The sequence below is a fragment of the Ylistrum balloti genome, unplaced genomic scaffold, assembly GCF_031769215.1.
Source record: "Ylistrum balloti isolate Yb309-2 unplaced genomic scaffold, AGI_CSIRO_Ybal_v1 Utg370066, whole genome shotgun sequence".
NCBI lineage: Eukaryota > Metazoa > Mollusca > Bivalvia > Pectinida > Pectinidae > Ylistrum > Ylistrum balloti.
In genome coordinates, this window is record NW_026782111.1 from 743,834 (window position 1) to 771,832 (window position 27,999).

A 27,999-nucleotide genomic window follows, 5' to 3' on the forward strand; every position below is an offset into this window, starting at 1 on the left:
TCAGGGTTGACCTATCACAACAGGAGTCTCCAAAAAAGGGTGACCTACCACAACAGGTGTTTCCAATCGGGAATGTCTTATCACTACAGGTGTTTCCAATCAGAATTGTCCTGTCACAACAGGAGTCTCCAGTCAGACGTCACCTACCACATCAGGAGTCTCCGATCAGGACTGCCCTATCACAACAGGAGTCTCCAATCAGGAGTGTCCTATTACAACAGGATTCTCCAATCAGGGGCGACATTCTACATCAGGAGTGACCTACCACAACAGGAGTCTCAAATCAGGAGTGACCTGCCACAACAGGAGTCTCCAATCAGGTTTGACCTACCACAACAGGAGTCTCCAATCAGGAGTGTCCTACCACTACACGAGTCTCAAATCAGGAGTGACCTACCACACCATGAGTCTCCAATCAGGAGTGACCTACCACAACATGAGTCTCCAATCATGGTTGACCTACCACAACATGAGTCTCCAACCAGGGTTGACCTACCACAACATGAGTCTCCAATCAGGAGTGTCCTGTCACAACAGGAGTCTCCAATCAGGGGCGACCTTCTACATCAGGTTTGACCTACCACAACAGGAGTCTCCAATCAGGTTTGACCTACCACAACAGGTTTTTCCAATCAAGAGTGACCTACCACAACAGGAATCTCCAATCAAAAATGCCGTATCACAACAGGAGTCTCCAATCAGGACTGCCCTATCACAATAGGAGTCTTCAATCAGGAGTGTCCTATCACAACCGGAGTCTGCAATCAGGGATGGCCTAACACAACAGGAGTCTCCGGTCATGATTGAACTACCACAACAGGAGTCTCCAATCAGGAATATCCTATCACAACAGGAGTGACCAGCTACAACAGGAATCTCCAATCAAGAATGTCCTATCACAACAGAAGTCTCCAATTATGAATGTCCTATCACAACAGGAGTCTCCAATCAGGAGTGACCTGCTAAAACAGGAATCTCCAAAAATGGGTGACCTTCTACAACAGCAATCTCCAATCAGGAGTGTCCTATCACAACAGGAGTCTCCAATCAGGAGTCTCCAATCAGGATGACCTACCACAACAGGAGTCTCCAATCAGGAGTGTCCTATCACAAAAAGTGTCTCCAATCAGGGTTGACCTATCACAAAAGGTGTCTCCAATCAATAAAAGATCTATCACAACAGGAGTCTCCAAAAAAGGGTGACCTACCAAAACAGGAGTCTCCAATCGGGAATGTCCTATCACAACAGGTGTTTCCAATCAGGAGTGACCTGCCACAATCGGAGTCTCCAATCAGGTTTTACCTACCACAATGGGTCAGGAATGACCTATCACAATAGGAGTCTCCAGGAGTGACCTGCCACAACAGGAGTCTCCAATCAGGTTTTACCTACCACAACAGGTGTTTCCAATCAGGAGTGTCCTATCACAACAGGAGTCTCCAATCGGGAATGTCCTATCACAACAGGTTTTTCCAATCAGGATTGTCCTGTTATAACAGGAGTCTCCAGTCAGACATCACCTACCACATCAGGAGTTTCCGATCAGGAATGCCCTATCACAACAGGAGTCTCCAATCAGGAGTGTCCTATCACAACCAGAGTCTCCAATCAGGGATGACCTACCACAACAGGAGTCTCCAATCAGGAGTGTCCTATCACAAAAAGTGTCTCCAATCAGGGTTGACCTATCACAAAAGGTGTCTCCAATCAATAATCAAGATCTATCACAACAGGAGTCTCAAAAAAGGGTGACCTACCAAAACAGGAGTCTCCAATCATCGGTGTCCTGTCCTATCACAACAGGTGTTTCCAATCAGGAGTGACCTGCCACAATAGGAGTCTCCAATCAGGTTTTACCTACCACAACATGTGTTTCCAATCAAGAGTGTCCTATCACAACAGGAGTCTCCAATCAGGATTGAACTACCACAACAGGGGTCTCCAATCAGGAGTGACGTACCACAACAGGAGTCTCAAATCAGGAGTGACCTGCCACAATAGGAGACTCCAATCAGGTTTGACCTATCACAACAGGTGTTTCCAATCAAGAGCGTCCTATCACAACAGGAGTCTCCAATCAGGATTGAACTACCACAATAGGAGTCTCCAATCAAGGGTGACTTTCTACAACAGGAGTCTCTAGTCATGAGTGACTTGCCACAATAGGAGTCTCAATCATGGCAATAGGAGTCTCCAATCTGACTTTCTACAACAATCAGGAGTGACCAGCCACAATAGGAGTCTCCAATCAGGGGTGACTTTCTACAACAGGAGTCTCAAATCAGGAGTGACCAGCCACAATAGGAGTCTCCAATCAGGGGTGACTTTCTACAACAGGAGTCTCAAATCAGGAGTGACCTGCCACAACAGGAGTCTCCAATCAGGGGTGACTTTCTACAACAGGAGTCTCTAGTCAGGAATGACCTGCCACAATAGGAGTCTCCAGTAGGGGGTGACCTATCACAATAGGAGTCTCAAATCAGGATCGACCTGTCACAATAGGAGTCTCCAATCAGGGGTGACTTTCTACAACAGGAGTCTCTAGTCATGAGTGACTTGCCACAATAGGAGTCTCCAATCAGGGGTGACTTTCTACAACAGGAGTCTCAAATCAGGAGTGACCTGCCACAATAGGAGTCTCCAATCAGGGGTGACTTTCTACAACAGGAGTCTCCAATCAGGGGTGACTTTCTACAACAGGAGTCTCAAATCAGGAGTGACCTGCCACAATAGGAGTCTCCAATCAGGGGTGACTTTCTGCAACAGGAGTCTCTAGTCAAGAATGACCTGGCACAATAGGAGTCTCCAATCAGGGTTGACTTTCTACAACAGGAGTCTCTAGTCAGGAGTGACCTGCCACAATAGGAGTCTCCAATCAGGGGTGACTTTCTACAACAGGAGTCTCTAGTCAGGAGTGACCTGCCACAATAGGAGTCTTCAATCAGGGTTGACTTTCTACAACAGGAGTCTCTAGTCATGAGTGACTTGCCACAATAGGAGTCTCCAATCAGGGGTGACTTTCTACAACAGGAGTCTCAAATCAGGAGTGACCAGCCACAATAGGAGTCTCCAATCAGGGGTGACTTTCTACAACAGGAGTCTCTAGTCAAGAATGACCTGCCACAATAGGAGTCTCCAATCAGGGGTGACTTTCTACAACAGGTGTCTCTCGTCATGAGTGACCTGCCACAATAGGAGTCTCCAATCTGGGGTGACTTTCTACAACAGGAGTCTCTAGTCATGAGTGACTTGCCACAACAGGAGTCTCCAATCAATGGTGACTTTCTACAACAGGAGTCTCAAATTGGGAGTGACCTGCCACAATAGGAGTCTCCAACCAGGAGTGACTCTACAACAGGAGTCTCTTGTCAGGAGTGACCTGCCACAATAGGAGTCTCCAATTAGGGGTGACTTTCTACAACAGAAGTCTCTAGTCAGGAGTGACCTGCCACAATAGGAGTCTCCAATCAGGGATGACTTTCTGCAACAAGTCTCTCCAATCAGGGGTGACCTTAACACAACAGTTACCTACAGATTGAATTGATGTACCTTCATTTACTGAGAAATTAAGGAGGCAAATTATGTAAGTGATTAATATTAGTTTTTAATTTTTAAGTTATGGTAATTGTTTATACTTCTTCAATAATTTTGATTTAAATATGAAATTTTAGCTTCAAAATGGAAAGCTATAAAATATCCAGGAAGGTGTTGTTAGATGCCATATATATTCAGTCACAATATCAATTAAATAATCTTATTTTATCTTCTAACTTTCCTTTATTTTTCATTTTGAACAAATAATGAAATTGTAAAATTATAAAGCAAGCTCATAAAAAATACATAAATTAGCCATAAAGTATCAGTTTTTTTGGGGGGCGGGCTAAATGTTTGGTCAAGTATGGTTAACTGTTTGTGTTTTTAGGATTCAATGTTGTCTCGTATGTGATAAATAACTTTTCAAACTCTTCCAGTATTTTAGCGTTCACATTCCTTTGTGCTTTGACTTCCATCTAGACTTTAAGACATTGATATATTCCATTCTAAATTTCTGTGATCACCCAAAGGCTACACAGACGAAAAGTAAATGAATCAAATATCACTAATTTATTTTTATCTGCTCCTCTCTAATGGTGTTCAAAATAATTCATTTGATTACATGCTGTAGTTATATATTTTGTACAGCCCAACCAGTAAATATTACAGAAGTGGGGCAGAGAAAATTGGTCGTTATAGCCAGGCGGTTTTATAAAGAGGTTAAATGGTTTTGAAATGCATCTGGGATATTGATAAATTCATATTTTATGAAAACATACAATAAATTTGCTGGTGATATTTAATCTACTTAACAGTTTATTTGTGAGTGTAACTTAATTGTTAGAGGGACGTGTGGTATACTCTTTCAACTTGACAACGTGTGATATTTTTATAACGTCTATCATTACAGGGACACGCCCACTTTTTTCCGCTGTGTTTTTATCTCGCAATGTATCGAACAATAACGCTATATATCACGTGATCCTTCACATGCTTGCAAGAAAAAATGGCGGCTAGTAGATAGACAAGTGTCCACGAAATCGTCGATCAGAAATATACTGAAATCTTCATGATTTCGAATAATATAGTATTGTGATTGTAATCCATAATGGCTCTATCAAGAGAAGAAGCGTACGATATATTAGAATTGCCCGTTGGTATGTAATTTAGCTTAAAAATTCTGTTTGATTGTCCCAGTTTGGACGTGGAAATAATACACGGTATGACATGTGTCCGAACCGTCAGCGAAATGTCATGAAGTGAAAATGTGACTGATATTTACCAGCTTTAATTTCAGCAATTTATCGTTATTTTCATCATGAATTTACTTACATATGGTTGAAAAGTCTATCAAAAGTGTTAAGATTAACTGACAGGTGAAGCGTGCATATTTCGTTTAAAATGAATTAACGCAGTCTGAAATAGGAGACCTTTAGTAAACGGGCCGGCCGGTGGATAAGCTCGACAGTTATGTATGGCGCTATTAAGTATCAAAATTAGACATTTAAAAGCCATTTATCACTGAAGTTTTATATCTTATTCCTTTCAAGATTTGAGTATTCTTGATAAATAACTATATTTAAAAATACACCCAAAGTATTCTTGGAAAACTCTGATAGGCTATGACCAAAATGTATTTTCACTTTTGTAGACAGCAGTTTGTTGTTGCTGTCATTGACTTGGCAGTGAATGTTCTAGTAAATGTTGTGTCATCCACTGATGTTATCATCTTGTCTTATGTCATTTACCCGAACATGGATATGTTTTAAATTCTGATGTAGAAGTTGAATAAAGAGGTTGCCTTACTAGCGTCAACTATAGTATGAATTTCCCATCATTTGTGTGGTAGGGTGTCTGACTAGAGACTGAAGGGACGCTGGTTGGAACCACACCTCATAGCAAGGTGTTCTACAATACTCCATCCTATTACAATAGGACTTGTTTGAGTGTCCTCAAAATCAGAGTTCATTGCCTTTGTCACACTTGCAGAGCCCTCCCTATTTAGGGATCTGAATAAGTCTTGATTTTTGCTTACACTTTTAAACAAAGTTTTCTATGAATCTTTTCATAATTTACAAAAATCATATTAGTTTATAAGAAAGATGAGCTTAAATATGTTGCCAAAAAGACAGAAGTATGTCAAAAGGAGAGCCATATGTTTACTTCTGAGAATGCAGAATTTTGAATGTGTGCTATCCTACCCCATGGCAAAGGCTGTTAACATGATTTGGAACATTTTTGAAATGGAGGTGATTTTAGGCATGTCATTTTGGCAACTCTGTTAACATTGTAGCATGGTCAGTGCTTATTGATATATGTCCAATTTTAGGTGGAGAGTTTCTATAAATTTAGAGTTAAACTAAGAATCCTGTTTGAATATTTTATCCAATGTTGTTTTTTTGGTTTGGAATGTTGTTTACACTACATTCTCTTACTGTAGTGAGGTAATTTTTCATTATGAGAACATTTTTAAATTTCTTGGACATGTTTTCCGTTGCTACACTAAGTCATTTGCCCCCGAAATCTGACAATACATTGCCGAGAATTGAGTCTTTAACCTGGTCACATGATATTTAAAGAAGGGAAATTACTCTGAAGCAATGATGAAAACTCTTATAATAAAAAAATTGGCATTGTTGCTTTGTTGTCTTTTTATACTGGACACATGTATCAGTAAATAAAGATTGGTCATTTTTTTGTTTGTTGGAAATAAACTCGAGCCTTCAATTTCACCATGACAAAATCCAAAGATGCAAAGAATTGTGTATCAAGCTAGAGTACAGGCAGTCCTACATTTTTATGAAAATTAGGCGAATTATATTAGTATCTCGTGAACTGGCCAGTCATGTTATATAAGCTTGGTGATGAGACAGACACAGACTTGTAATGTGGATAAAAGATAATTTAGAATTGATAATTCACATAAATATTGATCCATCAATTCAAAATATACAAAAAAATGTTTTTCTTATATGTATGCGATACAGATATGCTTTATCATAAATTTCTTACTGCCTTTTTATTTCAAAGAATAATATCGAAATAGGATCTCGTCAGTCTGCTTAAAACATACAAGAATATTCCCAAATTGATTGGAATTCACACCTAGCATAAATGTGTAAGTCTGACACTGAAGTTTTATTCTTTAAGCTGTCTGATTAAAATATTTGTAAGCAAATTATACTTATATACAAGAGATACAAACAAAATTGATCGAAATAAGTCAACTCTATTACAGTGTAAAGTCTGATTCTGTTATTTGTTTTCATGGAATTATTAACTTGTGTATTCAACAGGTGCAGATCAAGACTCTGTAAGAACCAGTTATAAAAGATTGGCATTGAAATGGCATCCTGACAAACATAGTGGAAGCAGTTCAAATGATGCCATCAAAGTAGGTCATATGTGGTAAAAATACACTTTGTCATTGGTCATTGTATCAAATTGTGTGTGACCTCTCACATGTCTGGCAAAAATCTGTTCGGTCAAGTAGAAATACTCTGAAGTTTTAGTAAGACAAATAAGGAAAATATGTCAGTTTTCTGTTTGGTCTGCTTAGCCTTTAAAGAGTTTAACTCAAACACACTGGTAGTGGTATTTTTAAGTTTCAAATTAGTACAGTCATTCATTTATATAAAATATGAAATTTATCATTCATTTACGTAAAAGTATATCTACATGTGCATGTTGTTAACTTACAATTACATTGTATATCTGAAACCTTATTCAAATGATAATGGCTTATAATTTTATCTTAAGATATATATATCATGCCAATCAAACATTGAATTTTCTCTCTGCATATATTTGAAATATGTAAATAACTTTTCAGAATTTCCAAAGTATAAGTAAAGCTTATAAGCGGCTATCTGGAGAAGATGAGGACCACATGCCTTCATCGCTGGTGAGTAGTTACAGTTTGAAAATTACTCCAATGGTTTTATCATGGTTTCTTTTCAACAAATTCATTTAGGAGTTTAACATCATGATTTGTCTTTATCTGAGCAATGTTCTCATTAGATTTATTTATTGAATGATGAAATTCCTGATTGCAGTATATTTTATCAAAATGACCAAAGGAGTAAGTGAAATCAGTCTACTTTGTCACTGAACTCAGAAATTCTACTGTTATGGATACAGCTGAATATATTATCAGCTTTGTCAAGTGACTTAAATTTACCATAAAAGTGGATGATAACTGGATGTTAATTCACAAACCAGGTTTATTACTGATGGCTTTATGAGGCCAAATATGGGTCCCTTTCTCAATTAGATTTATTTTATAATGCCAAATTCCCAAGATATATTTATTTATGCCATAAACTTTCCTTCCCAATTGATCAATTTTTTCCCGAATGAGTGGGAAAATGTCTAGCAAACTTTAGGTGACTAGATATATTTTGGTACTAGTCAGACTTTAGACTGTTAGTTAACAAACATGTCAACTTCTATGAAATCTTATAGTCTCTGAGCCTTACATTAAAGTTGATGTAAATCTAGTTCATCCACTGATTCATCAACCAATTTAATGATTTCATTAATCCCTGAGTGATTTCATCAGTCCATGAGACAACTTTATCAATTTATCATCATTAAAGTTATTTGCTGACTAATCTGTCAGTGAGTATTAAGAAATCATATTAACACATTATTCTTTTATTTAAGGACCAGATGCTTGCCCTCTTTAAAGAAGTATTTTTCCCAAGATCTGTTGGTAGTAAGTAAAAATGATAATTCCATCACTACTGAGGTTTTCTTTAGTATGTAAAGATATTGACTTTTGTCAATAGGTGTTTCATGAATGAAACGTATCACTAGTAACAGTAATAGACCAATGGTAATGTACACTTCTTGAGTTCATACTCAACAAATGTCATCTGGTGTAGATAAGGTGTATTTTTGATACTGTACATTATATAATCTAGTATTTTTCACCTGCAGGTTCTTATAAAGGGTCTGTACGATATATAATTAATATCGATAAAGTGTGTTTCTCACCTTTAGATTCCTATAATGGGTCTGGATATGACACCTCAGACAGTGAAGACGATGAAGATTTTGATGATGACATACAGTATTCAAATTTATTCCCAGATAAATTTAAATTAAAACAAGAAATGAAAAAAGCCAAAACAGGTAAGATTCTTGAATCAGTGACAGTATTGGGAGAAAAGTAAAAATGATGCATATAGGAAATTGTCAGTAAATGTACATATGATTCAATATGCACTCACAGACAGAGTTATATTTATTTAGAATTTAAAAATCAGTTTTTTGGTAATCCAAATAGAAAAGTGTCTACTTTATTGATTCATGATGACAATGTGTCATTCTGGTCACTGGCCAAAAATGTTGATAGATGATGTTGGATTTAAGTTAAGTATCTATTCAAATAAAGGTATATTAAAGTATTTAAGAATTTCATTAAAATGTTCGTAAAAAGTCATATTACACTTTGTTATAGTGATTATTAAATCTTACAATTTTCTGTCTTTTCCAGCTTCCGAATTCAGTAATAAACATCTAACAGCAGAAGTGAGTGAAATGGGAAAAATAGAAATTGAAGTTTTTTTGTTAATGTTTATAAATAACATGATTTAAAACTTGTTTTATTTCGAAAGATTGTCAGGGATAAAGGAGTTTCATTGGCATCACTCTGCCCAATGGTCTGTGTCTAAAGTATGTAGTCAAATACTGTATATTATACCAAGGGTGAAGTTTATTTCTCTCAAACTAGGCAAAATAATTGATGTAATATGCTTTGTCATTTCTAATGAGCTTAAGTAGTTAAATATCATCAATTTTTTTAGATCAAATGTTCCTTCAGAATCAGTAGCAACAATTTTCATGTATGTCAGCATTTATCAGTATTCTTAGTATCAGTTTTAAGACATTTTTGTTCCAGGAAATAAATAAAAATGCAGAGGAATTAATTACAGAAGAAGAAAAAGAAAAGAAAAGAGCAGAAAAAAGAAAAGCAAAGAAAAAGGTAGCAAACAGAATCTAAATACCTAGTTTGGTTTTCAGGATTGATTGTTTATGTTTATTTCAAAGAACGATGGAAGTGTTAGATAATAATTTTAAGTACATGTACAGAAAAGATATTATGAAGTTTAAGGGTTTCATGTATGGTAGGTGATAAAATATTTTTGAAGGATTTTCTTGTAGTGCATAAAGCAGGATTTCATATGTTAAACCATGCCTGTACTATTCTGAATCTATAATATCTCATCAGATTTGGTTCGTATTTACCTCATAGGATCATAACTTAACATTCTACACCCATTCAGATTCTGTTTAGCATACCAGTGAGGGTGTTCATGTCAGTTTATATTAGTTAAAATTTTTTTGATGTTGGTGCTTTATGGTGTTAAAGGTTTGGTTGAGAAATTTTGATGTAGAAGTCTATTATTGCTGATATTTAATGATAATCTCTGCATTATGTTTAATAAGAACTTGATATTGGTGTTGATCAGTGCTTTACCTTGGTTTCAATACTTTTATGCTATAATTGGAAAGTTGTCATCAATTAGCCATTGTTTAAATATTTAATAAACTTTATCCTAATTACTAATTAGAACTTTTCCATCGACCTTTCAGAGAAGAAGAGAGCGTAAACGTCAAGAAAAGGGAGATAATCCAGAAATAGAGGTATTTCATGGCTGATTAAAATGTGGCAATATTTTTCTTGTGTCCACTCATCCATTCTTGCACCTGTCCTTGATAATTGAATTCTAGTATACAGTTCTTAATTCGTAAATGGTTTTGCAGTTAACTCCTTAAAAATACCATGACACTGAAATTGGGTCACTGTAATTCTTCTTGCTTCAGTCAACACTGATGGAAATTTGGTTTTGGATCGTAGTTTCATCTTTCTTTTCATGCAAGTTCTCAAATTGAATAGTTTTAAAACTAGGAGGCAAAGGTTTGGCTAAATTAAGTCATGGTGACCACTTTCCATAACCAGTATTTCCTGTTACTACGGTCATAATAACCTGTATTTCCTCTTTCCATGGTCACAGCAACCTGTATTTCCTGTTACCATAGTCATAATAACCTGTATTTCCTGTTACCATGGTCATAATAACCTGTATTTACTGTTACCATAGTTATAACAACCTGTATTTACTGTTACCATGGTCATGATAGCCTGTATTTCCTGTCTGCTGTATGATCATTATACATCATTTCTATGTAATTTCATCAGACTTAAGTGCTAGTTTTTCTGTTGGTGATGATCTTTAATGCATTCTATCTGGGTATAGAAGGGGAAGTAGAATCATTTACCTCAACAGAATTGCTCAGTTTGACATTTGTAGCATTTGACGTACCTAGGTCCCACAGCAGTTTTGTATCTTGTCTAGTATGAGTATCGATCCCAAAAGATCTATTTTCTTGTAGTATTTTGATTATCAGCCCATTTGAATGAGGTATTACTGCGAGTAAGTATTTTAATTTTGATGGTGTCAACTGACTATTCTAATTACAGGAGGACAAGAAAATTAAAACAAAGACAAAAGATTCGGAAAATTCTGAGAAGATTAAAGGGAAAAAAATTTCGAGGTAAAAAAAAAATCTGATTTATGTTCAAACAGTTCCTAAAGTGACTGATGAAGAAAATAGATTGTTGTGACATATTTATTGTTCATATAGATGTATCAAACTTGATGTTGGCATTAATGTAGTGGAACAGATGGTGCAAAAATATACAAGACTATATGATTAGATTAATATTGACAAAATTCTTTGAAATATTGGAGATGTTGAGGTGTTGAGATAAATTTGAATTTCATATTACTTTCATATTTCAGAGATTCTTCATCGTCTTCAGACGAAGCCGTGAGTATACTTTTTATAGTACTGGAGAAGTTGAAAAAAAAAATTCAAAAATCCTGTTAATATATGAGTGTGTTGGAACTTGGAAATTTCAGTAAATTTATTTATTTGTTTTTCAAATTGAACCCCTACAGCATATATCATGGATTATTTGGTATAGACATCAGTTTAGAAGAAGAATTTCTGCACATGTGTAGACAGCCAGATATGCTGGATATGAAATTATCTATTTAAACTTTGTATATATAAGTTGACTATTCCAAAAGTGTGATTTATTTGAAGTGATTAAATCTCATGAGGATGTTTCTCGCTGAAAATTTCAGAGTGATGCCATTCCTTTCATGTCAAGGAGTTTTTGATTGAAAAATGTAACGGCTCAATTTTTTAATTGATAGATGTAGCACTTTGTTTTTCATGTGATAAATTTTTAATTGATAAATATAAAACTTTGTTTTTCATGTGATAAATTTTTAATTGATAAATATAAAACTTTGTTTTTCATGTGATAAATTTTTAATTGATAAATAGAAAACTTTGTTTTTAATATGATAACATTTTTAATTGATAAATATAATGCTTTATTGTAGGGTTTTGATCCTCATTCAGCATTTTTTACCAAAGTTGTTAATAAGAAAAAGAAATCCGGGGTGCCACAAAGCTCTGAACACTCATCAAAAAAAGACAAGAAGGGAGGAAGTGAAGATGATGTAAGAGCCTGCTACCAGTCTATCTACTAATAAGCCCGGGGGACCAATACATAATCAATTGTTTATCACTGAATGCTTTGTGGTATTGATATCTCTTTCTTTCCCTTTTCTGCTGAATGTTATTCTCTTTAAGCAAAGTAATACAGTTTACTGGGAAAATTTCACCCATGGTTATTTTCAACCTCAAGTCTAACTTTGTATTGGCTCACTTTTTATTTTCGTCCTATTTATGAAAGGATGAAATGGATGAAAGTTCACCCATATACAGTAAGGACATGAAGATTGTATTGGATCATTACAATATTGAAATCACTGATGAAATATAGAACTGTACCCCTTCCATACATACCCTAATGGGTGCAATGTTACAATGATTATTTGACTCATTTTTCCTTCGTGCTGATTGGTCAAAAACACCTCTCATGGGCCTAGATATATTGCATTGTTACACCAAAATAGAGTTTGTGTGGGGTGAATATACCAGTCCCAAACCCAAGGGGGAATCTCACAAGTGAATATAACAGTCCAAACCTGTCAGCATCTCATAAAGGAATAAAACAATCCAGTAACCTGTGCTAAAATATTTTTTTTACAAAGCAGAAGGGATGAATTGTCATATAATAAATAAAACAATGATTTACCTGTTTTTTTTACAAGAAAAAAATTCACCTTCGAGGTTAGATAAATCCTTGTATTCACCTGAAAACACTAACAGAAGAATTATTAATTGCAAAGTGTTTTGCAATATTTATTGCCCAGGACTGGTATAAATCTCCTGTGGGTTGATTTTTTAAATCCTTTCAATAAAGAAAAAAGTGGCATTTGAATGTTTCTTTATTTGATGCCTGATTCTTATCCAACATGTACAGACTTGTACCAGTTATTTAGGTTCATGTATTACCTCTTTGATGTAGCCTCAAATTTTTCATCTCTCATAATTAAATATTTGGGAAAAAAGGAGATTTTATTTAATTGTATATAATTATCTTTCAGGCAGAGGACCTAGATCCAGTGGTATTACGCAGTCGACAATTAGCCAGTAAGTACTAATGACATGCTTTGTTTGTAAATATAATTGGAGTTTATTACCACTCTGATTAATGGAAGTGGCTGGTTTACAGGTCTGGCAATGGAAGGTGTTAAATCTTTGTCAGTCAATGGTAAGACTAGATACATATCCTAATTGTCAAAACCTGTCTGAAACTTACCTGTGTAAATCATTTCTCACATCAAAAAATTGAAACTGAATTTAATCTAAGCATTGTAATGTCATTTTATGTGATGTTAATGTGACTTCATTATTTCATTGTTTTCCCAGATGTTGGTTTGAATTTCTGGAGAGTAAGTTGACCATGCTTGCAGAAATTAAAACATGTTTGTTAAAAGTGAGCTGCAAACACAATAAAAACAGCAGGAAAAGAAATCAATATAGGTGACCTGTTGTACTGATATTTGGTTGTATTTCTAGTTAAAGGAAATGAGATGGCCCAGCTAGGTCACTATAATGCAGCAATAGAACTTTTCTCCGAGGCAATCAAATTAGACCCCAACGATTTTAGGTTTGTATACCAGCTTTATTGTAACGCTTAATATGTATATTGGCAGTGGATCAGATTTAGAATTATTCTTACAGATCATTAATTAGATGGATCTGTATTTTCCTTAAAAATACAAAATGGGAATTTCAGGATAACAAGATATCAATTTGGCCTGACTATGCTATGTGACTTATGGTCTTCATTTACATGACTTTCAAAGAAAATTTGCCTTTAGATATAAGGAAAAAATTAGTGTATGTTGGTGCTGTGACAGTAAAACATCTACTTGACCCAAGGACTCCACAATAAATTGCTTTTGTCCACTCTATGATTATGCATATTGCTTCTTAGCAAATTATCAGTTTAATTCTAAAGATAGCATACCTGAACAAAACCTGGAGTCTGGGGCTGGGATCGAGATTTTACTGCAATAGCCCTTAGTTAAGATTGTTGTTTAATCAATTTTGTCTAGCTTTAAGGATAAATAAATGATCTCTGCGAGGCAATGATATGTAAATGAAGTAATGGCTGTCTTAGTTGTGTTAAACTGCAGTTTAACCAAATTTGACAAACATAATTTTTCTGTATTCACAGATTTTTTGGAAACAGATCTTACTGTTATGACAGAGTACAGCAATATGATAGGTAAGTAAAATCATTGTCTGAGAAAGTTCTAGAATGTGACCCACCTCAAAATGTGTTCCCTCTTTTCTTCAGCGACTTTCATTTCTCTGACAACAATGTCTTGTGATATGATCACACAATTCAAATTAATGACAGGTTTCAGATAAGAATATTCCCATTTTATTTGTGAGAACAATAAGAAATTTTCAAAAATTTAAACAAAGCCATAATTCTGTCTAAGAATTGATAAAAAAGAGCAAGAAAGACAAAAATTAAAGATTTATATATAGACCCTTTGAAAGAGTACTAAGAGAATAAGACAAGATATTTTGAAATTTTCTGATACAATGATGATATCCCCTGTGTACAGATAGGAGGAAATAATGACATGTCCTCAAAGTGACACCCAAGGCTGATGATAATTGCACCATCAGGTACAAATTAATAAGGGTTATAACTTTTGTTCATTACAGAGCATTAAAAGATGCTGAAAAGGCCATACATCTATCCAAAGAGTGGCCAAAAGGTTATTTTAGAAAAGGACGAGCACTAGCTGGTCTACGAGTAAGTAACCAATATTGACTCAGGCTAGTCATGTAATGAAAACATATTAAGCAGTTATCTCAAGTTGAGTTGATTAAATAAATTGTAGACTTGTTCAGTACAAGCCCTTGATGTGTATGTAACTTAGTTTTTGATGAGTTTCAAGATTGTTGCCACAATTGTAATTTTTGATATATTCACAATTGCTGTTACTAGTGATACTACAGAAAACTAAGAGACAAGATGAGAAATCCATTCTAACAAATGCCTGTGTTTTCTACTGATGTACCCTTGATTTGTTTGCAGATGTTTTCAGAGGCGGAAGACGCCTTTACACAGGTTTTGAAATTAGACAAAAATTGTGAAGATGCAGTGACGGAATTACTGAGGGTGCGGACACATCAAATTACTGTAAGTACACGGAACCAGGAATGTGTTCAATATTTCATATTAACTTCACATCATGGGGTAACTTGCTGAAACAATCTCAGAATTGATTGTGATGTTGTGTACGAAAATTAAATACCTGTATGTGTTCTGAATTAATTTGTCTCATTATTGGGCTGACATCTTGTAACAAAATCACATCTGAAGTGAAGGCCAGAGAAAAGCTAATGAACACCACACTTTCTACTGTAATGGATTTGTGGCTCTTATGTGTACATTATAGACGACTGTATGATGTTATGTGATTATTTATCAGGATATGGGATTTTCACGACAACAAGCGGAAGCGGCCATTAAACAGCATGGAACAGTACAGTCTGCATTAGATTCTCTACTAGCTGGAGTTGGTGAGTGTCTCTTGAGCCAAAATAATTTTTTTTTTGTCACCTGCAAATGAAGGCTCCATACAGATGTAAACAAATGACATTTGACACCCAGTTGACATTGGTGTTTGCAGATTGACACCCAGTTGACATTGGTGTTTGCAGATTGACACCCAGTTGACATTGGTGGTTGCAGATTGACACCCAGTTGACATTGGTGTTTGCAGATTGACATCCAGTTGACATTGGTGGTTGCAGATTGACACCCAGTTGACATTGGTGTTTGCAGATTGACACCCAGTTGACATTGGTGTTTGCAGATTGACACCCAGTTGACATTGGTGTTTGCAGATTGACATCCAGTTGACATTGGTGGTTGCAGATTGACACCCAGTTGACATTGATGTTTGCAGATTGATACCCAGTTGACATCGGTGCCTGCAGATTGACATCCAGTTGACATTGGTGGTTACAGATTGACACCCAGTTGACATTGGTGTTTGCAGATTGACATCCAGTTGACATTGGTAACTACAGATTGACATCCAGTTGACATTGGTAACTACAGATTGACACCCAGTTGACACATTGACACCCAGTTGACACAGATTGACACCCAGTTGACATTGATGTTTGCAGATTGACACCCAGTTGACATTGGTAACTACAGATTGACATCCAGTTGACATTGGTGGTTGCAAAATTACATCCAGTTGTCATTGATGTTTGCAGATTGATACCCACTTGACATTGGTAACTACAGATTGACATGCAGTTGACATTGGTGTTTGCAGATTGACATCCACTTTAGTGTGAATATTTGACCACTTTAGCTGACTTTTTGATTGATGCTGTTTTTCGTTTGTTTCAGCGGAAAATGTTTTAGGAGGAGAAGTTTATGTTTCTGATGATGATGAAGATTTTACGATAGCAAACAATAGGACATCATCACAACCTAAAAAATCTGATGCCAAGATGGAGTAAGTGTTGTTTAGAAAACTATATACTGGGAAACTTTCACATGTTTCTACAAAAGAGTTAAAAATTTTAAATGGGTTAAAGTTTAGTGTAATTTAAGTGATTAGATATGTGAATGTATTCCATGGTGCTTTTAACACATGGTGAAAATGAATCTGATAGATCTATAGTAATATAAAGGAGGTCGAGGGTAACCTTTGGAGAGGTGAGTCATAGAGTAATGTCAACGACTGGGAGACTGAAGGAAAAGCCTGTGGAAGTACATGGATAATAAGGACAGGGTGATATAGTGTAATCCATATGGCTAGAAGATAGAGTGAAATACTTAGATGATAAACAGTATAAGATCTTACCATTTTTGTTGTTATTGAAGGTGAAACAAAGAAAAAAGAATTTCCTATTGTTTCAGTCACAGCAATCCAGACGGACTAACGGCCCTATGGGTAGGAAATGTCCTTCCTGACAAAGTTGATGACAAAAAACTTTTTAGAATTTTTTCCAAGTAAGTGATAAAATGTTTATTGATAAAGAGGAAAAAATGGTGAAAGTGTTGTGTTACTGTAAAATCATGCATTTTTGTGGGGCTCAATTTCATTTTATTTATTTTTTTTTTTCCAAAACCTATTTCATATACACTAGATTTTGTTGAGTAAAATAATCTGATAAATCTGCTTATAGTTATTCAATAGTTCATAGACGAACGAAATAGACGCACGAAAATAGAATGAAGAATGAAAATAGAACTCCCACAAAAATGAATGATTTCACAGTATTGGAAAAGTTGTTTGGTTTACAATAGGTTTACATATTGATATTAATTATTATATTGTGAACGGATAGGTTGCCATGCTACAGGAAAGTGGTTTATGTGATGTGGTCTAGTGTAAAGTTACCATCTTAATGTTTCGACATATAAATGTATTTCAATTTATGGCACCCTTGAGTTACCCCATCATTACTCTGTATGATATAAATTGTTCAGAGAACAGAAAACTTCTTAGAAAAAAATTTGTAATTTTAAAATTCGCTTATAGACTATGCAAAAGCAATGGTTTCATTTGAAAATTGAAATAATTATTTCATGCATTTTAGGGTAAATATTTATTTTAGGTATTGTAGGGTAAATATGTAAAACAGGAAAAGTATTTTGTGTGGGTGTAAATATTTCCTTTGTTTGCAGAATAACTTTCAGTTACTATTCAGTTAATAATCATCATTCATGTGAGAAAAATTGATCATGTGTCATGAGTTTGGAACTACCTTCAACACTACCATATATGGTTGTATATGAGTCTTTAATCCTCCTATTTATCTGATAGATATGGAGCTGTTACAAGTGTTCGATGTCTTCCTGAAAAATATTGTGCTTTTATAAATTATAAAACAAAGGAGGCAGCTGGCAAAGCCATGCAGCATTTACAGGTAAGTCATCAAGTCTGGTTGTTATGCATCGGTGGTAATTATCAGCTTGGTGTGGGAATGGTCACATAGGGGTTATAGAATGTAAAACGTGTTTAAAAACTTCTTCTAAAAGACTGTGAAATCTGATTGGGACAAAACTTGGTGGTATTGGTAATTTTTTTGTGATGATTGGGACTACAGAAGGGGTAACTCTTACAGAGAAAAAACCGTTAAGACTTCTCAACCGCTTTATCAGAATGGGGGAGAAATTTATGTTAATATATTCAAGATAGGGTGAAAGGTGATAATGCTTGAAAATGTTGAATTCACAGCTTGATAATGTTGAATTCACAGCTTGATGATGTTGAATTCACACTGTGATAGTGTTGAATTCACAGTGCGGTAATGTGGAGTTCACAGTGCTGTAATGTTAAATTCACAGTGAAGTGATGTTGAATTCACAGCATGAAATGCTGAATTCACAGTGCAGTATCATTGATCTCAAAACATGATCCTGTCATCTTTAGGGAGTATTCAGGATTGATTTTAGAGGGTGATTGTGTTGACTTAACAGATAATCCTGTCTTTACAGCATGATATTGACTTTACAACTTAGTCATGTTCGAATCAAAGTGTGATGATGTTTAATTATCATAATCACTTAATGTTGATGTCTTCTACAGGGTGCCGAATGTGGAGGTCAGAAACTCCTTATTAAGTTTCCAGACAATCCTATTGTTAATGGAAGTGGAAACATCACACTTAGAAAAAACCACCAGAAGTCCTCTGGACCTGCCACCATCACAATAGGGTAAGTTATCATGTGTATCAGTGCTACAGCTAAATCCTCTTCATAGCATGTTGCGTCTTGAGTGGAGTATCTGAGTGTTAGGTTTCCCTGGTATGGACATGGAGTAAAATAGGGGGGTTCTCACTTAGTAGTTACTGGAGGAGCTCCATAGGGGGTCATAAACTGGTTGTAGTGGATAATGTATAGGGGGTCACATGTAAGATATGATGGGGACTCCAGAGGGTGTGCAATCATTTGTTTCTTACAGAATCTGCTGTTATGAGTTAGTTTGTCAACAGTAACCAGGTCTGTTTGAGAAATAGAAGGCTAGGGATGAGCAAGATTATTGTATTGAACACAGAATCTATATATTTTTTAAATTCTGACATTCTGGTAGTTGTAGCCTGAAATACAAAATCTTTATGTGTTTCAGAAATTCTGACATTCTGGTAGTTGTAGCCTGAAATACAAAATCTTTATGTGTTTCAGAAATTCTGACATTCTGGTAGTTGTAGCCTGAAATACGAAATCTTTATGTGTTTTAGAAATTCTGACATTCTGGTAGTTGTGGCCACAAACAAGGCAAGAGTATTATTCCATCAAAAATTCAAGATGATGAAATGATTTGTCCTTGACAATTTAGTGTGTACTTTTTGTTGACAATTGAACATGTGTATATGTTCCTGACAACTTTTCTGGTTGTCCTTGTCTACTTAATAAGACTGATTGGTCTCCAACAACTACAGAGGTGTCTTTGTCCCTGACAACTACAGATGTGTATTTGTCCATGACAATTAAATGGGTGCTTGTCCCCAACAACTACAGAGGTGTATTTGTCCCTGACAACTACAGATGTGTATTTGTCTGTGACAATTAAATGGGTGCTTGTCCCTTACAACTACAGAGGTGTATTTGTCCCTGACAACTACAGATGTGTATTTGTCCGTGACAGTTAAATGGGTGGTTGTCTCTAACAACTACAGAGGTGTATTTGTCCCTGACAACTAAAATGTGTGCTTTTTTCTGGATATTTCAACTGTTTGTCCCTGACAGCTAAATGTGTGTCTGTCCCTGATATTTTACGTTTGCCCTTGTTTACCAAATGTGTACTTGTTCATGACAACTAAATGTGTACTCCTCCATGACAACTAAATGTTTGTCCTTGACAAAACTCATGTTGGTGGTTGTCCTTATAGAAACTGATAAAGCTAAATTCCCTTACTTGGCCCTTGCAGATCAAGTCAATGCAGATAGCACAGAGCTGCGTCTGTGTGGCCCTGTGCTGGATGGAGGATGTGCTATCTGCATTGGTATCCCTCTCTCAAGTATGTAATAATTTTTGGTATTATTTTCTCAACACTTTCTGCTCCCCCATCCCCTTACAACACAAAACACCAACAACAAAACATAAAAAGAATAAATAGAAAAAGAACCTCAAAATTTCCAAACAAGCAAACAAAATCGATATTTGAATACTCCCTTCTGTCAAATTGACTGAGCCACTTTATGATTTTGTACAGAAAGAGAATTGCCTCATTTGAGTCACATTGAGATGTTTGCTGCTGCATGGTAACTCTGCACTTATTTATTTCTCTATGAACTGTTCCTACATTGAACGATTATTTTCAGATTGTAAAATTGTTAAATCTTTATACCCTTTTATACTTTTCAATACTAGATTTCATTATTTATATTTTTACTTCCGTTTCGTTTCTATGGACATTTTTTACACACTATGATAAACGTTGGACAGCTTGCTGCTAGATTTCACTATATAGACTTATTGTCAATAGAATTTTTACCCATAGTGTTAATTGTTGAACAGCTAGCTTACCAAATTTCAATACATCCCCTTACTTTTGCTTGTTGTGACCTTGTGATCTATTTATGTATACTAAGCATGATCTATAAATGTTGTATGTTGTGTTTATGGGTATCCTTTTCAATTTCTTATGTCCTGATATTTGACCGGAGGAATATAGTGATATGTCTGTACATAACGATATAGTGATATGTTTATACCATAGGATATAGAGATGTTGATATACAGGGGGATATAGTGATATATTTATATGGTGGGATATAAAGATGTTGGTGTACATGGGGATATAGTGATATGTTTATACCATAGGATATAGTGATGTTGGTGTACAGGGGGATATAATGATATGTTTATATGGTGGGATATAGAGATGTTGATGTACAGGGGGATAAAGTGATATATGTGTTAATGGTGGGATATAGAGATGTTGGTGTACAAGGGGTTATAGTGATATATTTATATGGTGGGATATAGAGATGTTGGTGTACAGGGGGATAAAGTGATATGTTTATACAATGCGATATAGAGATGTTGGTGTACAGGGGGTTATACTAATATGTTTATACCATAGGATATAGTGATGTTGGTGTACAGGGGGATAAAGTGATATATGTGTTAATGGTGGGATATAGAGATGTTGGTGTACAAGGGGTTATAGTGATATATTTATATGGTGGGATATAGAGATGTTGGTGTACAGGGGGATAAAGTGATATGTTTATACAATGCGATATAAAGATGTTGGTGTACATGGGGATATAGTGATATGTTTATACCATAGGATATAGTGATGTTGGTGTACAGGGGGATATAATGATATGTTTATATGGTGGGATATAGAGATGTTGATGTACAGGGGGATAAAGTGATATATGTGTTAATGGTGGGATATAGAGATGTTGGTGTACAAGGGGATATAGTGATATGTTTATATGGTGGGATATATAGATGTTGGTGTACAGGGGGATAAAGTGATATATGTGTTAATGGTGGGATATAGAGATGTTGGTGTACAGGGGGATAAAGTGATATATGTGTTAATGGTGGGATATAGAGATGTTGGTGTACAGGGGGATAAAGTGATATATGTGTTAATGGTGGGATATAGAGATGTTGGTGTACAAGGGGTTATAGTGATATATTTATATGGTGGGATATAGAGATGTTGGTGTACAGGGGGGATATAGTGATATGTTTATACAATGCGATATAGAGATGTTGGTGTACAGGGGGATATAGTGATATATTTATATGGTGGGATATAGAGATGTTGGTGTACAGGGGGGATATAGTGATATGTTTATACAATGCAATATAGAGATGTTGGTGTACAGGGGGATATAGTGATATATTTATATGGTGGGATATAGAGATGTTGGTGTACAGGGGGGATATAGTGATATGTTTATACAATGCGATATAGAGATGTTGGTGTACAGGGGGTTATACTAATATGTTTATATGGTGAGATATAGAGATGTTGGTGTACAGGGGGATATAGTGATATGTTTATATGGTGGGATATATAGATGTTGGTGTACAGGAGGTTATACTAATATGTTTATATGGTGGGATATATAGATGTTGGTGTACAGGGGGGATATAGTGATATGTTTATACAATAGGATATAGAGATGTTGGTGTACAGGGGGTTATACTAATATTTTTATATGGTGGGATATATAGATGTTGGTGTACAGGGGGATATAGTGATCCATACACAGTGGTATATGATGATGTTTGTTTACAGGGGGAAATGGTGATGTTTGTTTACAGGGGGATATAATGATGTTTGTTTACAGGGGGATATGATGATGTTTGTTTACAGGGTGATATGGTGATGTTTGTTTACAGGGGGATATGATGATGTTTGTTTACAAGGGGATATGGCGATGTTTGTTTACAGGGGGATATGATTTTAATTGTTCACAGAGGGATATGGTGATGTTTGTTTACAGGGGGATATGATGATGTTTGTTTACAAGGGGATATGGTGATGTTTGTTTACAGTGGTATATGATGATGTTTGTTTACAGGGGGATATGGCGATGTGGTGATGTTTGTTTACAGGGGGATATGGCGATGTTTGTTTACAGGGGGATATGGTGATGTTTGTTTACAGGGGGATATGGCGATGTTTGTTTACAGGGGGATATGATTTTATTTGTTCACAGAGGGATATGGTGATGTTTGTTTACAGGGGGATATGGTGATGTTTGTTCACAGGGGGATATGATGATGTTTGTTTACAGGGGGATATGGCGATGTTTGTTTACAGGGGGATATGGCGATGTTTGTTTACAGTGGTATATGATGATGTTTGTTTACAGGGGGATATGATGATGTTTGTTTACAAGGGGATATGGCGATGTTTGTTTACAGGGGGATATGATGATGTTTGTTTACAGGGGGATATGATGATGTTTGTTTACAGGGGGATATGATGATGTTTGTTTACAAGGGGATATAATGATGTTTGTTTACAGGGGGATATGATTTTATTTGTTCACAGAGGGATATGGTGATGTTTGTTTACAGGGGGATATGATGATGTTTGTTTACAAGGGGATATGGTGATGTTTGTTTACAGGGGGATATAATGATGTTTGTTTACAGGGGGATATGGCGATGTTTGTTTACAGGGGGAAATGGTGATGTTTGTTTACAGGGGGATATGGCGATGTTTGTTTACAGGGGGATATGGCGATGTTTGTTTACAGGGGGATATGGTGATGTTTGTTTACAGGGGGATATGGCGATGTTTGTTTACAGGGGGATATGATTTTATTTGTTCACAGAGAGATATGGTGATGTTTGTTTACAGGGGGATATGGTGATGTTTGTTCACAGGGGGATATGATGATGTTTGTTTACAGGGGGATATGGCGATGTTTGTTTACAGGGGGATATGGCGATGTTTGTTTACAGTGGTATATGATGATGTTTGTTTACAGGGGGATATGATGATGTTTGTTTACAAGGGGATATGGCGATGTTTGTTTACAGGGGGATATGATGATGTTTGTTTACAGGGGGATATGATGATGTTTGTTTACAGGGGGATATGATGATGTTTGTTTACAAGGGGATATAATGATGTTTGTTTACAGGGGGATATGATTTTATTTGTTCACAGAGGGATATGGTGATGTTTGTTTACAGGGGGAAATGGTGATGTTTGTTTACAGGGGGATATGGCGATGTTTGTTTACAGGGGGATATGGCGATGTTTGTTTACAGGGGGATATGGTGATGTTTGTTTACAGGGGGATATGGCGATGTTTGTTTACAGGGGGATATGATTTTATTTGTTCACAGAGGGATGATGTTTGTTCACAGAGGGATATAGTGATGTTTGTTTACTTGGGGATATGATGTAAATTTGTTAAGGATATGATGTAAATTTGTTAAGCATGGCACTATCATTTTATCATTACTTCAGTATTTATTATTAAATGTCATTGGCCTTTACAGTGCTGGTGTATACTAAATATGAAATACACCATGATATCTTACATTCATTGTATATTCATACCCTAAAATTCAGAACAAAGCATCATAACGTAACGTTAACCTTGAGTGGCATCATTGAAGTGTAGTTTCATAATATTTTTGGCATCATTAGATATATTGCAGCATCATGATACAATAACATTAATAGTGCAATATAATTTTTGTAGCACCATTTAAATTTTTTTTATAGCACAGAATCATTATATTTAAGGCATCATTATTATATTTACTGGTATAGTGCAACATTGCTATATTCATAGCATCATTAATGTATATTTATAGTGAAGTATCATAATGTAGGTGTCATAATAGTAATATTTTTTCGTATAACATGACATTTCATATTTGCACTTATTGATATCATTATCATATAATTCTTTATGATAATATTAATTACATCGTAACATTAGTTGCATCATTATAATATTGATGTTGCTGGGTTAGAGCTATGGCTCGGTTGATAGGGAAACTGGATTAGTGGGACAGCAGGGTCAGTGATGGCTTGGTTTGGTAAGTAAAAAACTGCTTCAGTGGTGGCTGGATAAGTGGGACAGCATGAATAGTAGTGGCTGGATTAGTGGGACAGCAGGGTCAGTGGTGGCTGGATTAGTGGGACAGAAGGGTCAGTGGTGGCTGGGTTGGTGGAACGGCATGAATAGTGGTGGCTTGGTTAGAGGGACAGAAGGATTAATGGTGGCTGGATTAGTGGGACAGAAGGGTCGGTGGTGACTGGGTTGGTGGAACTGCATGAATAGTGGTGACTGGGTTAGTGGGACAGCAGGATTAATGGTGGCTGGGTTAGAGGGACAGCAGGGTCAGTGGTGGCTGGGTTAGAGGGACAGCAGGGTCAGTGTTGGCTGGGTTAATGGAACAGCATGAATAGTGGTGACTGGGTAAGTAGGACAGCAGTATAAGTGGTGTCTGGGTTAATGGGACAGCATGAATAGTGGTGGCTGGGTTAGTGGGACAGCAGGATTAATGGTGGCTGGATAAGTTGGACAGCAGGGTCAGTGGTTGCTTGGTTAGTGGGACAGCAGGATTAATGGTGGTTGGGTTAGTGGGAAAGCAGTATAAGTGGTGGCTGAGTTAATGGGACAGCAGGATTAATGGTGGCTGGGTTAGTGGGACAGCAGGATTTGTGATGGCTGGGTTAGAGGGACAGTATTATTAGTGGTGGCTGGGTTAGTGGGACAGCAGGATTAGTGGCGGGTGGGTTAGATGGACAGTGTTATTAATGGTGGCTGTGTTAGATTGACATCAGGATTAGTTGTGTCTGGATTAGTGGGACAGCAGGGTCAGTGGTGGCTGGGTTAGAGAGAGAGCAGGATTAGTGGTGGCTGGGTTAGTGGGACAGCAGGATTTGTGATGGCTGGGTTAGAGGGACAGGATTAGTGGTGGCTGGGTTAGTGGGACAGCAGGATTAGTGGCGGGTGGGTTAGATGGACAGTATTATTAATGGTGGCTGTGTTAGATTGACATCAGGATTAGTTGTGTCTGGATTAGTGGGACAGCAGAGTCAGTGGTGGCTGGGTTAGAGAGAGAGCAGGATTAGTGGTGGCTGGGTTAGAGGGACAACATGAATAGTGGTGGCTGGGTTAGAGGGACATCAGGATTAGTGGCGGGTGGGTTAGATGGACAGCATAAGTAGTGGCGGCTGGGTTAGAGAGAGAGCAGGATTAGTGGTGGCTGGGTTAGAGGGACAACATGATTAGTGGTGGCTGGATTAGAGGGACAGCAGGATTAGTGGTGGCTGTCTTAGAAGGACAGCAGGATTAGTGGTGGCTGGGTTAAAGGGACAGCATGAATAGTGGTGGCTGTGTTGGACTGACAACAGGATTAGTGGTGGCTGTGTTAGACTGACAACAGGATTAGTGGTGGCTGGGTTAGAGGGACAGGATTAGTGATGGGTGGGTTAGTGGGACAGCAGGATTAGTGGTGGCTGTGTTAAACTGACAACAGGATTAGTGGTAGCTGGGTGAGAGAGACAGCAGGATTGTGGTGGCTGTGTTAGACGGACAGCAGGATTAGTGGTGGGATGGGAAGAACAATGTGATAAGTAGTGGCTGGGTTAGTGGGACAGCAGGATTAGTGGCGGGATGGGAAAAACAGTGTGATTAGTGATGGCCGGGTTAGTGGGACAACAGGATTAGTGGTGGCTGGGTTAGTGGGACAACAGGATTTGTGATGGCTGGGTTAGAGGGACAGTATTAGTAGTAGTGGCTGGGTGAGAGGGACAGCAGGATTAGTGGTTGGCTGGGTTAGAGGGACAGTATTATTAGTGGTGGTTGGGTGAGAGGGACAACATGTTTAGTGGTGGGATGAGAAGCACAATGTGATTAGTGGTGGCTGGATTAGAGGCCAACATGTTAAGCGTTGGCTGTGCTTGTTTTGATCATTATATTTTGATAAGCCTTTGTTAAAGTTTCCATGTTTATATTACAGGTCCTCCACTCCTTTGTCATCCTCCAATAAAACACAAGTTGCTGTAGCCAAAGCAGTGGATAACTTACCAAAGCAGTCGGGGCCAGTGAATGGTGACGAGTGTTATTTCTGGCGTACGACGGGTTGTGTATACGGGGACAAGTGTCGGAATAAACATGTAGCAGATCACCGTGGCCTGGACAAAAAACCGTGGCAAAAATCTTAATGTGATTCCTTCACTAGATGTGTTAACATTCACACAGACTGTTATGTCAAAAACTTACCATTGATGTATGTTTGTGTGTGTATGTGCTTGTGAGTGTGCGCACAGTTGTATATGTGTGTGTGATGTATGGGTGTAGACATAGTTTGAGGGGTGTTTGTGTACACTTGATACAGAATGATGACATTTTAAAGTTTTCGGTCTGTAGTTTCAATTTTAACCATAATACAGAGGTGGATCTGCCAAACAAATATATAGATCATTTTAACAGTCTGTATTCTCAGTAACTCAATATATATCGCTCGGCCTTCACACAGCACTCTAGTGACATAACGATAGATTAAGGTGAAGCATGATTTCTAATCTTCCATCCTCCTCAAGGCAAAACTAGTGATTCAAGCTCTGCTGGACAGGGTCATTCTATGTCGCCTCAATCCAAAATTGGGGATACATTTAGAAATATTTTACCTACGATTTTTCTCCCTCTCCACTTAAGATGAAAGTATTTTTCTTTTTAATCTTTGAGTGTATGACGATTGTAACAAGAATAAAAAAAAAATCTTGGTATGAAGGTGAGAAAAGGGATTATGTTGTTTCCCATCGACTTGTACAGGTGATGGTAGATGTCTTACAGTGCAATGGTCAACTAGTGCTGGGCAATCTCTTACAAAAATCATGGTTAACGATTTCATTTTCTGGACGGTGACCAAGATCACTGATTCCTCTGGTGTCATTTGCTGAACTGTCAATCAACTAAAATCGATAATTTCATTCTCAGTCATGAATGTCAAGCAATTTTTGTCTGTTCATTTTTTTCTTTTGGCAGTCATTGCTAAAATACAATTACTCTCAAGTTTGATAATGTGTCTTCTATGTTAGAAGCATTTTGTGATAATGTATTATGTTGCCACACTAAAGAATATCAAATATAACATTGATCTGAATGAGATACAGAATTTCACTCACAAACCACTGTTTTTTTTTTGTATCAATCTTTGGATACTTTTGGTTGTGTCACTGTTTCCATATTGGATACAAGTTCAGTGGCTCTGTACGATTATCCTGACATTTCCCACTGGATCCCAATGTTTATTTGTCACTCTGTAGGATTACCCTGATATTTCCCACTGGATCCTAATGTTTCTTTGTCGCTCTGTAGGATTATCCTGATATTTCCCACTGGATCCTAATGTTTCTTTGTCACTCTGTAGGATTATCCTGACATTTCCCACTGGATCCTAATGTTTCTTTGTCGCTCTGTAGGATTATCCTGACATTTCCCACTGGATCCTAATGTT

At 36.7% G+C, this 27,999-nt stretch overlaps 2 protein-coding genes across 3 annotated transcripts; both read left to right on the top strand.

Moving 5' to 3' along the window:
- The first annotated feature begins 72 nt into the window (after positions 1-72).
- On the top strand, positions 73-1,070 carry LOC132549587 (snake venom metalloprotease inhibitor 02A10-like). Its single transcript, XM_060213528.1, has 2 exons — positions 73-570; positions 939-1,070. Exons 1-2 carry the CDS (start codon positions 73-75, stop codon positions 1,068-1,070), a joined length of 630 nt encoding a protein of 209 aa, XP_060069511.1.
- Positions 1,071-4,558: 3,488 nt separating this feature from the next.
- LOC132549562 (uncharacterized) lies at positions 4,559-27,997 on the top strand. Of its 2 annotated transcripts, none has more exons than XM_060213499.1 (22): positions 4,559-4,692; positions 6,832-6,929; positions 7,368-7,439; positions 8,201-8,252; positions 8,540-8,671; positions 9,036-9,070; positions 9,441-9,524; positions 10,136-10,186; positions 11,025-11,098; positions 11,347-11,374; positions 11,959-12,078; positions 13,072-13,117; positions 13,547-13,637; positions 14,211-14,261; positions 14,714-14,804; positions 15,090-15,194; positions 15,487-15,577; positions 16,425-16,533; positions 16,941-17,033; positions 17,851-17,953; positions 18,616-18,743; positions 26,500-27,997. In XM_060213499.1, the coding sequence occupies exons 1-22, from the start codon at positions 4,644-4,646 to the stop codon at positions 26,702-26,704; spliced, it is 1,908 nt and encodes a 635-aa protein (XP_060069482.1). In that variant the 5' UTR covers positions 4,559-4,643; the 3' UTR covers positions 26,705-27,997. The 2 variants fall into 2 exon arrangements, with proteins under 2 accessions (XP_060069482.1, XP_060069483.1); XM_060213500.1 differs by lacking the exon at positions 4,559-4,692 and adding an exon at positions 6,582-6,653.
- Positions 27,998-27,999: the final 2 nt, after the last annotated feature.